The sequence below is a fragment of the Anas platyrhynchos genome, chromosome Z (assembly GCF_047663525.1).
Source record: "Anas platyrhynchos isolate ZD024472 breed Pekin duck chromosome Z, IASCAAS_PekinDuck_T2T, whole genome shotgun sequence".
Taxonomy (NCBI): domain Eukaryota; kingdom Metazoa; phylum Chordata; class Aves; order Anseriformes; family Anatidae; genus Anas; species Anas platyrhynchos.
The window spans coordinates 40,857,908-40,871,328 of record NC_092621.1 but is presented as its reverse complement, the minus strand read 5'-3'; the positions used below and the strand labels follow the sequence as shown (position 1 = coordinate 40,871,328).

At 40.1% G+C, this 13,421-nt stretch overlaps 1 protein-coding gene across 4 annotated transcripts in view; it reads right to left on the bottom strand.

Moving 5' to 3' along the window:
* Positions 1–13,421, bottom strand: part of VPS13A (vacuolar protein sorting 13 homolog A) — a 125,054-nt gene that overhangs the window by 97,256 nt on the left and 14,377 nt on the right. For all 4 annotated transcript variants that reach the window (XM_072031723.1, XM_072031722.1, XM_038170117.2 and 1 more), the window contains exons 11-19: positions 12,943–13,070; positions 12,621–12,727; positions 11,775–11,946; positions 11,334–11,396; positions 7,835–7,970; positions 7,032–7,126; positions 6,093–6,235; positions 4,329–4,530; positions 1,612–1,726 (exon numbers count right to left, since the gene is read on the bottom strand). In XM_072031723.1, coding sequence (XP_071887824.1) covers positions 1,612–1,726; positions 4,329–4,530; positions 6,093–6,235; positions 7,032–7,126; positions 7,835–7,970; positions 11,334–11,396; positions 11,775–11,946; positions 12,621–12,727; positions 12,943–13,070 — 1,161 coding nt within the window. The remainder of the gene's footprint in view (positions 1–1,611; positions 1,727–4,328; positions 4,531–6,092; positions 6,236–7,031; positions 7,127–7,834; positions 7,971–11,333; positions 11,397–11,774; positions 11,947–12,620; positions 12,728–12,942; positions 13,071–13,421) is intronic.

The following is a 13,421-nucleotide window of genomic DNA, read 5'->3' as shown; positions in this document are numbered from 1 at the left end:
AAAGACCAGTAGCGGGTAGTAGTCAGTGGGCCGTACCAGGCGCTTGACTTTCTTGGCAAAGTCTCTCACCCGAGCCCCAGGGAGGCAACAGACTTCTCTGCGGGTTGGGTCCGGTCAGCATATCGGTCCCTCTGTCCCTTTCAGAAGGGAGCCCCCCACAACAATAGCCCTTCTTTCTTTTTTGAAGGATGATGTGGCAATGCGATGTGTAGGTCGCCTTGTCTTAGGTGCCCCCTCCAACTGGGACGGGTTTTTATCTACTTTGTCATTCAGACTGTCTTGTTCTAGTCCTTCATATCGATTATTTAAGGGTAGATGAGAAGGTGAGGTGGGCAGAGAGAGGGCTCGCCTACCACCTGCCTCCATTCCCCCCCTTCATCTAGGTCTCCTCCCGCTGCCTGGCAGGAGGAGGGAACCTCCGTCTTCTGCATGACAGGAGATGCCTGTGCTGTGGCAGGCTCGTGAGCCTGCCTCAGAGAGGGTAGAGTGCACCTCCACCAGTCAATTTCCATCTCTGATTCCCTGATGCTCCTGAGCCTGTTCACCTCCTCCCGGAGCACCGCTACCTGTCTGAGCAGTTCTTCAACCTGGGCACACCTCCCACAGGCATACCCACCACTGCTGTCAGAGACCGACAGAAGGCTGGGGCACACTCTGCAGCCCAGGACCTGGACAGCTGTGTGTTTCCCCGAGCCCTCCGTCTGAGTAGCCACACTGGTGACCGTGGCTGGAGATGCCGCACAAGATGCGGAGGCCACAATTTTCTGCCTGGTTGATACCATGGTCAGGTTCTACGCAAGCAGGTTACAAGCACCGAAGGGAGAGGCAGCTGCAACAGAGCGATGATGGGCCCCCCGCTCGCCCTGCCCGCGCGAACTGCCGCGCAAACTGCCGCGCCACACCCTTCGACGTGCCACGCCCTGTTTGCCCGTCCTGGTCGCCGCGCTCCCTAGGGGCAACTTTTAAACAGCCTGGGAGGGGGCGCTGCTGGCTCCGCCCACGCCTCGTCAGCCTCCCTCGCGAGGACTGCCGGGTCCTGGCGGCTCCCCCGAGTGGCCTTGATGCCGGACAAAAAGCCCTGCCCGCCTCGGTCCCCTGCTCCGCTGCAGAACACGTCTGCCCCGGAGCCGATCGCCTCAGCAAATGGTTTATATGGCTTCAGTCAGTCAAGATCAGAAACAACATTCACCAATAAATTAAGAATGTGTGCTGGAAAGTAACAACTCTGAAAAGGATTTAAGAGTTTTATGAGACAAACAGTATCTCAGTATCATCAAGAATAAGACACAATTCGGGTCATTTAGATACTCAGATGAACAAAACCAGAAAAGCTGGAATTAACAAACTTTTAACTCTGTATGGAATCCAACTGTATAAATATTGAAACGCTACCACAGAGCATGGAGCATATTTACAAAGGAATTTGAAAAGATACAGACACAGAATTGTCCATTTCCTAGAACAAATGCTTTGTAACAAGATCAAAACATTCAACTGACTTGTTTTATTAGAAACCTATGACTTGGGTCAATGCATCCCCATTTAGAAAGATATTAAATATTCTCATACTTGTAGATTCTAAAATTTGTCAGAAGAGCATGCAGCACTTGCCTGTTGATGTTTTCTCACGAAACTCTTCAAGCTTCATCAAAGTTGCAGATGTCAATTGCTCTAAATGTACATTTTTTGGAGGTCTGAAGAAATCTACTAAGCTATTTATTGTTCTCTGTTAAAATAAAACAACAATTAAACATGGCAAATTTAATAGAATCATAGATCAGTTTGGGTTGGAAGGGACCTTACAGATCATTGAATTCCAACTCTCCTGCCATGGGCAGTGACAACTCCCACTAGATGAGGTTGCTTGAAGTCTCATCTAACCTGGCCTTGAACACTTCCAGAGATGGGAATCCACAGCTTCTCTGGGAAACCAGGTCCAGTGCCTCACCACCCTCAGAGTACAGCTTTTCCTCCTTATATCTAATCTAAATCTCTCCTCTTTTAGATTAAAGAGATTCACTCTTGTCTGATCACTACACTCCCTGACAAAAGACTCCCTCCCCAGCTTTCCTGTAGGTCCCCTTTAGGTATTGGAAGGATGCTACAAGGTCTACATGGAGCCTTCTCTTCTCCAGGCTGAACAACCCCAACTCCTTCAGGCTGTCTTCAGAGAAGTGCTCCAGCTCCTTGACCATGTCTGTGGCCCTCATCTGGACTTGTTCTAATATGTCCATGTCCTTCTTGTGCTGGGGGCCCCAGAACTGAACACAGTACTCCAGGTAGGGTCTCACGAGAGCAGAGTAGAAGGAGAGAATCACTACGCTCACCCTGCTGGCCCTGCTTCCACCGAAGCAGCCCAGGATACAGCTTGCTTTCTGGGCTGCAAGCACTCATTGCTGGCTCATGTTCAGCTTCTCAGCAACCAATACTGCCAGATCCTTCTCAGGGCTGCTCTCAATTCATTCTCTGCCCAACCTGTATCTGTGCTTCGGATTGCCTGAACCAGATGCACACCCTCACACCTGTCCTTGTTGAACCTTAAGAGGTTTACACAGTCCCATCTCTCCAGCTTGTACAGGTCCCTCTGGATACAGTCCCATCCCTCCAACATGTCAACCACACCACACTGCTTGATGTCATTGACAAACTTGCTGAGAGTGTACTCAATCCCACTGTCACTGAGGAAGATGCTAAACAGTGTTGGTCCCAGTACTAATCCCTGAGGAACATCACTTGTTACTGATCTCCACTTGGACATTGAGCTGTTGACCACAACTCTTTGAGTGTGACCACCCAGCCAATACCTTACCCACCAAGTGGTCCATCCATCAAATTCATGAGTCTCCAATTTAGACACAAGGATGTCATTCCTTTTATGAATGATATACCTACTAGAAGCTTTTCTTGTTGCCTTTGACATTCCTGGCCAAATTTAATTGCAACAGGGCTTTGGCTTTCCAAACTTGATTCCTGGCTGCCCAGACATTTTCTCTGTATTCCCATCAGGCTTCTTGCCCTTGCTTCCACTCTCTGCAGGCCTCCTTTTTCTGTTTGAGTTTGCCCAGGAGTTCCATGTTCACTCATGCCCGTCTCCTGGTGTTTCTGCCCAACTTCCTCTTTGTTGGGAAGCATCGCTCCTAAGTCTGGAGGAGCTGATCCTTGAATATTAGCCAGCTTTCTTGGGCCCCTCTTCCCTCCAGGGCTTTGGCCCATGGCACTCTTCTACCACACAGATCCCTCAAGAGGCCAAAGTCTGCTCTCCAGAAGTCGAGGTCAGCAAGCTTGCTGTGTCCCCTCCTCACTGCCCTCTGAATGCAAAACTGCACCATTTCATGATCACTGCAGCCAAGGCTGCCCTTCAGCTTCTCATTCCCCACCACACCCTCCTTATTGGCAAGAATGAGGTCTGGCATAGCACCTCTCCTTGTGGGCTCCTCTATCACTTGCAGAAGGAATTTGCCATCAGTGCATTCCAGGGCCCTCCTGGACTGCCTGTGCCCTGCTGTGCTGTCCCTCCAACAGCTATCAGGGTGCCTGAAGTCCCCTCTGAGGACCAAGGCTTGCAAACATGAGGCTGCTGCTGTCTGTCTATAGAGGGCCTCGTCTGCTTGGTCTTCCTGATCAGGTGGCCTGTAGCACACTCCCCTCATTCTAAGGTCCCCTGTCCCTGCCCTCCCTCGAATCCTGACCCACAAGCTCTCTCTCAGCTCCTCACCCATCCCCAGGCAGAGCTCCGTGCACCCCAGCTGCTCACTCACACACGGGGTGATGCCCCCCTCCTTGCTTCCCTCGCCTGGCCTCCCTAAACAGCCTGCATCCTTCCAACACTCCAGTCGTGGGAGCCATCTGTCCCACCACGTCTCTGTAATGCCAATGAGAACAAAGCCCTGCAGGCATACGCACATCTCTAACTCCTCTTCTTTATTCCCCGTGCTACTTGTGTCAGCATAGAGACATTTAAGTTGGGCCCCTGAGGAAGCTGACTCACTGGCTGCACTGGCTGGAATTCCCTTGTGCTGCCCTTCAGGTGCTCTCCTGCTGACCCATGGCCCTTCCCCAGGCTCTGGGCATCTATCCCTGGCACTCGCATCAAACTGGGAGGAGTGGGATGGACTGAGGTTCTCCTCCCCTGGCAACTCTAGTTTAAAGCCCTCTTCACCAGCTTGGCAAGCCCATGACCGAAGATGTTCTTCCCCTTCTCTGACAGGTGGACCCCATCAGTCCCCAGTCGACCAGGTTTGTCAGAGCAAGTCCCATTGTCCAAGTAGCTATTTTACTATTATGTAAACTTTTTTCAAGATATATAGTTCATTCAAATATTTACTTACTGCATCATATACTATTTCCAGTGGCTGTGATTCAATTCTAAGCCTCTGATCTGCCTTCTCATCCAAAGGATTAGTCTCAAACGCTATGCTTAAGAGTGAGGTACTATTGTCCGAATAGACTGTTCGAGAAGATAGCAGACAGGGTGTACAGTTTTCTCGGGATGTGCCCATAACTTCAAGTGAGGCTACTTTCGTTTCAAATCTGGAGACAGAAAGAAAGAAGATGAGTGGCATGCTCAGATGTAATACCCATATGTGCAATTAGATTGTAAGAGTATCAAAGTATAAAAAGAAAACCAACACACCCGCACGTCACCTCCCTCTAACCATCCTCAAATATAAATAGCTTAGTCTAAGGATATCTGGATATCTGTGTGTTACCTGTTCTTCATTTCATTAGCTTTTGTGTCTATTAACCACACTTAAGTAAATAAGAAAGGGAATCCAAATTATTCACCTCACATTTTTCATGAGAAGAGGTGTCAGGGTAGGGAAGAAAGATGCAAATGGAAGTTCTGTAGAATGAGTTCAAAAATTAAATGGCAGTGTTTATACTGGGGAACACTGATCCAGCAAAGAGAAGTGGGTTCCAGTGCAGAGAATAAAAGACTATCCACAACAGGTGTCCAAGATTAATAGCCTCATTACTGCTGGATAATCTGGAGTATTCTTTTTAGGTTTGGGATTTATTTTTCCTATCACCCAGACTACCTCTTTAACAGTTCTCAGTTGAAGATCTTAATGTCTCAACACTCAAAAATGTTTCCCTGTACAACAGTAATATTTTCGCCCTTTTTTTCAAGATGACAGTCTCTTGAATCTTTTCAAGATTCAGTCTCTTGAGCATGGCCATTTAGATGCTCAAGAGACTGAACAGAAATGATGCAAACCAAAAAAATTTTTAACACTATGCAAAATCAATAGTATCTTAGTATAACCTAATACGCTCCAAAGCAAAGAGGACAAAGCTTAAAACATGAAGTCTATCCTTCCCCAGAATTTAAGTCATGTTTGAAATGTAAATCAAATATTTCACGTATCATTGCTTTTTGTCCTCTAGTGTGAGAGCATGAAAACAAGTCAAAATCATCAGTTACAGTTTTCTTCTGCAAATCTAGAAATTGAACTAAAAATGTAAGAACTTTTTAGCCACATTAGAATAGAACAGTTAGCTGGAAGGGACCGTCTGCCAGCCAGATGTAGCTCCATTCACTACAACCATCTACCATAAAGCCAGTTCATCACGTAGAGTAGCATGAACCCATTCATCTCACAGTTGGATTCTTTGTCCAGAATGCTGTGAGGGACAGTATCAAAGGCCTTACAGAAATACAGAAACACTACACCCTTCATCCACCAAGCATGTGACCTTATCATAGCAGGAGATCAAATTACTAAGGCAGGATGCCTTCACACAAGCAGTTATGAGATGACTTTGGTCAGATTAAGTTTCAAAAGGAGTAACAGATATTTTTCAAGGCAAAAAAAAAAAGTTAGTAATGGTGACTGCTTGTGTATAACAATTATAAACTGGTTAAACAGAAGTTGTGTATTGGCACAAAAAAATCTAAAGATAGAGAATTTAATTCTGGAAACAGTATCCATTCACTTTGTCCACTGGTTGCATGAAGATTCAACTCCCTAACTACACAAGCAATCAAAGTGAAAAACAGAACTTAAACATCATTACAGAGTCTTATAATGTCTGTTAGCCATCATCAACATTGCACAAGAAGCAAAAACAGTTTGACAGAGAAAGCTCACCTTATTGCTTGTGCACCTGGCCGTTGTGTGAATACTGTACTCAAGCCATCTAAGGTAAATTTTACCAGCTCAGGGGTTTGCTTGTTTTCTCTTATTGATATGGACATGCTTAATAGATTCAAAGACAACTTCATGGCTTCATACTAGATAAACAAGAAAAATGACAGTGAATTGCAAAATACATTTGAACAAAGCTTATGAAGTGGTGAAAATTTTTCTAGTACTACAAGTAGCCTTCACCCTAGATAGTACACAAGTAATTCCCAAATAGTTACTATGAAGAGGCAGGGTTAGAGTAAGGGTAGACTATGCTTGCAAAGATATGTCTTTGATATAGAGGTCTCTGTACAACATTTTGAAAAAAAGGGTGTTTGACAGAGCTGAAAGGCAGTCTGTTGTACTGAGCATGGTATCTTACCTACAGATGACTTATCAGGCTATTTCTGAACGTTTCAAAGATGTTCTTCTTTCCTATTATAGTCCTTCAATCATCTCTTTTCCTTACCTAGTCAACTAGTCCAATCATCTCTTCCTTCATCTACTGACCCACACCACCTATTATCATTTATGTTTAAGAGTCTAGCAAAACAGTTAATGTACTTTCCTTAAGAGTTTCTGACTATTGTAAGAGGATATATGAAATATTTCATACTTTAAACAACAATATACTACTTATATGATTTTATTCTAACTTAATTGGGCAAGATTTCTTTCTAAGCTTTTCCAGAATATTTAAAGAAAGCTCTATAACCACTCTCATGAAACTACACCTAAGTATGCTCCGTTCAAAGGCAGCTGGCAGTAACTTAAAAGTGTCACGACATTACTCAAATACAGAGACAGAGTTTCAAGTAATCTTAAAAATGCTACCCTATCATGCTTAGATTTTGGCTTCTAGTATAAAAATAGTAGTTGTTTAACATTATATTTATATCTTACTGATTTTGGAAGCGTTGGATCCACAGCTGTTTCACTATATCCAATTGCTGCATAAAGTTTAGCTTTCTCTTCAAGTGTCATCAGCTCCTCAAGACCTGTGACACACAATAGGTTAAACACAATCTAGGTATCTAAAAAACACAAATACTGTTACATATTTTCAAGTATTTGGTAGCTAGCTCTGTAGATTATGGTGGATACTGCCAACAATGCCCTGAATCAGAAAAAGAAAAAAAAAAAAAAAAAAAAAGGTGTTTAAAGCAAAGTCTTAAGTCTCCTAAATTGTGCTTTAAAACACAGTTACACATTGCATTTTGAACTATTTAATTTCCTATCTTCCTAAAAATGCAGACACCTTTCTTGGCTTGACTTGTGTGTTCCGGAACATTTATTAGGTGCTCTGTACTTAAGTGAATCATACTCTAATACACTGCATGAAATAGCCAAATTAAAAAATAATGGAAATAAAATTGCCTACATTCCATTAACTGTTACTGTTTTTTAGCACTTTAGCCCTTCCCTCCCTCCCCCCGTACTCTATGCGGACAATTGCTAAAACTGGGAAAGGAGAAAGCATGAATCAAAGACAGTTCAGAAACAGCTATGGAAGGAAGTACAAGGTATCACTGTAAAAAGTAACTAACAACTTCATCAACAACAACAAAAAAGGATAAGAGAAAATGCAAATGCCAAACAACTAGTAGCCCAAGTGTTAAAAAAACCTCTGAAGTTGTTGTTAAGGACCTATTATTCTAATAAGTAACTTTCAATAACAGAAAAAAAATAGCAATAAGTGAACATACTTGAACCCTTTACTTCTTGTTTCTGTTCCTCCTTTTTTTCACCTGACCAGCCCCATATCCAACTAAACCAGCCACCAGAATTTTCATCATCTTGTTTTACTCCTGGTCTGTATATTTTTAATCCAGCTTTAGTTGCCTGAAATTATCAAACACATGCAAGTAATTTTCTTCACACTTCTGTCTTCTCACTTGGATAAAATCAATCACCTTTCTCAACAAAAAGAGTCAACAAAAGTTAATTTATTTTAAGACAATAAATGTTTCTTACACAGATTTTCTCTCTAGCTCTCCCCCACACACAAACAAACACAAAACCCAAACTCTCCAACTTTATATGGTTCTCTGCATTAAAACAATGCCCTTAACAAGAATAATTAAAAACACATGTGAGCTACTGAACATTTAGCACAGGACAAATTTTAAATGATCCCTATATTTTTCATTTCAGGGTGGATGTCCATAACAGCATTGAAAAACAAAAACAGAAAATTATTACTTCAGTAATAAGATATTTACTCTTGACGAATATGAGAACACATTTCTGAGTCTGATACATATAACTACAACAGTACAAATGCCCTCCCATCTTGCCTGATGCCAGTGATGACTTCAGTACAGGGTCCTCAGAGAAAGTACCACCTACATTACAAATTGACCACAGGCTGGCATAAGGGATGGCAAATGCACATCAAGCAATGTAAGAGACAGATTAGCTTTCAAACCATAGCAGACCATACAATCTAAGTATTTTTGTGACTAATATAATCACAAAAGACAAACTCTTACAGATAAGCCTTGACTTTAGAGGTGTTCTACTGAACGTGGTGCCTAAAGTCAGTGAGATAAGGATTCCTTCTCAGTGTTTAAGAACATGTCTCTGACACATATGCCAACTATGGAAAACAGCTAGCAATAAACCAGCTTCCTTTTAGGGATTTGCTACTGAAGGGCACTTGAAGGCAGGCCTCACTATAAAAACACAAAAGGTTCAGAACTGGTACTATTGCTTTACCTAAGACAAATGATGCAGAACATCAGCTAATGAACACAAGACCTCAAAAACTTTGCACAAAATCATCCAGTGTTGTTTTCAAAAAGGATACCCAGTTATCACACAGTTGTCAGAGAACAAATGACGCAAGGAAAGAATCATAGAATCATAGACAAAATGTTTAAAAAAAATGCTGTTAAACCTCTAAAATTAGAGATTTCTAGGACACCAAGGAGTAGGTGGTCAAGGACAACTTCCATCAACTTGAAATGACACATAAAGGCATGTCTGAGGCTACACCTGGCACCAGAGCCCAAGGTAAGAAAGCATATAGAAAGAAGGGAGGAAAACTGTACAACAAAATTGTATAACAAGGATATAGAAAATAACTTTGCATGATGTGAAGTTCACCCTTTCTGAAGAAATCCTGTTGAGCTTTTCCCCTGCCTCATCTACAGTGGCCTTGAAATGAATATAAGCCCAGTCTATAGAAGTATTATTGGCAAGGTAAACTTTTCTGCTTCAGAGAAAGAGAGAACCAAGAGTAACATCATCTATTCTGATTTAAGTGAATCATCTATAAAGTTTTCTCCAGACTGAAAGCACAAGAATTTCTCATGCTCATACAGGGACTGGACCACTGAAGCTGGGTTTTGATGCAGAGGGTGCTAGTGACAAAGGTTAAAACGTAGCAAGAATTTTCTGCTGTAAACTCTAGGCCAGGAAGTTCCCAGAAGATCAGACGGCACTGGCTTCACAGATGTGAGCCCTGGGTAACTTGATTTCACAGTCTGGAGAAAATCAAACCCTTGAAATTCAACTCTAGGTGTGATTTTTAAAAAAAAAAAAAAAAAAAAAAGCTGAAGAAACAATAGGGTCTTTCATCTGGTCTTACTCAGCCCTCACTTATACAGTGTTCCTTTAAACTCCTAGTTGACTTAAAGCTAACAGTCAGGATACCAAGCTACTAATAGGATTGCTTCTTACAATATCCTTTTGAGACCTTCTAGAGAGGTATCACCTGATACCAATAAGGCAGATGGCTTCTGACCCATCAATAGAGGTAGAACAGCTCAGGATCACCATAACCTGCTATTCAATATCTGGAAATTATTTCAGAGAGTTAGCTAGCAGTTGGACTAGGTTGATCTTTGAAGGTCCTTTCCAGCTGAATTACCCTACCCTTCAAGGTGCTTCCCTAACACTATTCACATACAGGGCTTAAGGCCCAAAAAAATAAAACTCATTTGCTTGTGACCAACTTGCAAGCATGACAGAATCTTAAAACTCATGACTGGAATACGATCATCACCAGAATGCAGTTTGACATAACCTTTTGTAAGCAGCAAGGTCACGTTGGAGAAAATGATAAAATTAGGTCATCAGGAAAAAAAAAAAAAACAGGGAAAAAGACTAGAAATTCTTGGAGACCTCCCTCACCTCACCGGAAGTAGGAGGGAAGAGATAACACCAAAAGAAACTACATGGTACAAGATAAAAACCAAGCCAAAATTAAATGAGAACTAATCCAAACCAACAAAAAAAAACACTCCTAATGAAAAGCACTCCAGTTCACCCAAACAACTGAAGAGGAGGAACATGAACGTGTCTTCCTGTTCTAAGGAAGGCTAAAAAGTGATTATACAAGCACCTACATCTGGATTTAGTTACAGACAACTAGAAGGAAAAATCACTTTTATAGACCTCTGATTAGAGTTTTTAGAAATACTGTATCTATCACTGTGAAACTGCATTCATATGTTAATTAATATACTCCACAAAACAACAATTTTAAGTGTCTTATTAAGGCATTTTGATAATAATTGATTTCAATTCATGAAGTTTTACTATCAACACTTCATCTCAAATTCTAAATTTCATATTCTCCTAGGACAATGCTCAGACATTATGTTGAAAACTAAGGAGCATACATACTATCATAGGAAAAGCAATGCTAACAAATTAGGTGTTAACTACTTCTACAACCACATCGTCTTGCTTTATCGTGATTATCTATTTAAATTTATTCTGTATTACCTATATTTGGAATAACATCTGTAAATAGTAACAAAGTGTGAACATACTAGATAAATAGGTATTCAGAACACTTTAACAGGGCATGAGGAAGGAGAGGAATAAACTAGTGAATTCTAGGCTGTTTGGGAAAAAAACGGAAGCCTGAAAACTGTCAAGCTATGGAAATAATTGCTTCCAACTTGACTTACTCTATCATCCTTTGACTGCATTTTTGCAGTAGATCTTTCTTGCCAAAAAGGGGAAGAAATTCACCCCCAAATCCATTAGTCTAAATATGTAGTATATGAAGCTATTTAACTTTTGCTTAATTGTAGGCTGACACTAACTATGCATTATAATAACAAATATGAAACACAAGGAAAATTAGAAGACTGCATAATTGAAACACCAAAACTAAAACGCATTTGCTCAGAATGTCCACAAGCTGATGCTGTGGATGTTCTTGGACTCACTTAAGTAATTAAATTTTACCTCAACTTCTGCTTGTTGCCTTGCTAGAGTGATGTTAAAAATATCCAAGGTCTTTTCAAATTCCTAGAAAAGAAGCGAAAAATTATTTTTTGATGATTGCATTTGGTTAGAATTCATGGCTTACTGTCTTATAGGAAATAACAGTAATGACTCTTTCAACACAACCCAAGTAATGTGCTCAAGTTCAAAACTTTAAACAAATCTAGAAAAGAAAAGCACATCCATGTATGTTTTTATTCACCGTAATTATTAATTTTAAAAAATAACTAATGTTTACTAATATTGTTCACAAAGAAAGGTATTGTTGAAGTTGCAAATCAAGCCACTGAAAATTTTTATTGTAAATTAGTACTAACTAATGAACATGTAAACATTAATGTTTAAGAAAATACATTGATGAAAGATGAAAAACATTTAAGCCTTTAATGTAAAATGGCTCACCTCCAAAAATTTTAAGATTTCTTCATTAGGCTTTTTTGATGTTATCTTCGTTTTATACATCTCCTTATAGTTCTTCACTTGTTTTCTGTGATGCCGAATATGTTCCCATGACCACATTTGGAGTTTAGGTTGAACATTTACTTCAAGGATGCCGTAAATAACATACTTCCACCTTAAAGCACAGTCAAATGAAGTACAGTTTACATTTCTGTTGGCATACCGAAAAGACACCTAGAGCTATGCAGACTCTATCTTAATATAACTTAAGTTGTGAAATAGTCAAATCCCTTGTTTAATACCACACTTGTGTTCAACAAAAGAATTTAAGAAATTTATTTTTTTTTCCACCCAAAGTTGACAGGATATGATTCCCAAAACTCTGTGAGTAATCTTGTAGAAAAAATGCCCAACAATATATATACATACACGCACGCAGAAAGTATCTAAACAATTTCATTAAGACTACTTCTAAAAAGAAATGAAAACTCTCTGTGATCTGCATAGCCATATTCTTGTAATAGTAATTATTGCACAATGACCTCTCCTTCATCAGAACAGAATTCGGATATAAAAATACTATTTGATTTAATTTTCTGGTAACAGTCTCTTAAGACAGTAGATACACAATTTCAAATATTGTTTCCTTATCTTTGGTTTGAGGACCTCAGCAGCAATGTCTTTTTGATTTGTTTTTTTAAGTACTGCCAGCTTAAGAAAATTTTAAACAAAACAGGATTTATTTAAGGAGTTTAGAAGTCAATTCTTCTTGAAACTACAAAATGACCCTTTGATAGCTGTTTCAAATGAACAGCTGACAAATTGTTTTCAAAGTTGGAGGATGCCTACCACATCTTGGCATTGTTGTGCAATGGAACATCAGGTCTGTATTTCCTATACGGCAGATTTCGAGTCATCATATCAACAGACTCAAGAAGCTCCATGACACTGAAATACTAGGAAAAAAAAAATCAAACCTGAGTGTTATTGTTTTTCTGAGAACAATGTAAACCATTTCTTTCTTTACTTTAAAGACAAAGTAATTTACAAAGAAAAGTAACACTATGAGAATCAATTCTGTGCACTTATCATAACATTTCAGACTTTTTCCTATTATGTTTGCTAACAAGCCTCCTTACCACTACATGTAATTTCAAAAAATAATTTATACCTGTGGTTTATTGAATTCAACAGCTATGTCCTCTAACTTTACATTTAAATCCATTTTTGGAGATGAGAAATCAACATCAGATCGAGGATTCATAAGCAGTTTGGCTTTAGCTGAAATCGGACGAAATACTGAAAAACAGAAGTTGACTTTAAAAAAAGGCAAATAAATCATTCAGGACTGCCATAAGTAACACTTAACAGCTTAAAATAATCTTTACTCAGATTTCCAATTTTATCCTGGTGATATGGCTAGTGGAACATTTCCACAAAATTTACTGCATGCAGTAAAACATGGCAGATGTTTCAATTAACAATTCGTATCTGAAAAAAAAAAAAAATCCTATTATATATGCTATTTATAGCACAAAATGGTCTTAGAAATAGCATTTATTTCACTACAAATCTTATTCCATAATGATTGTGCCTTACATTTCACTTGATTTCCAAAAACTAAAAGGTTATTCATTGCTCAAGCAATCT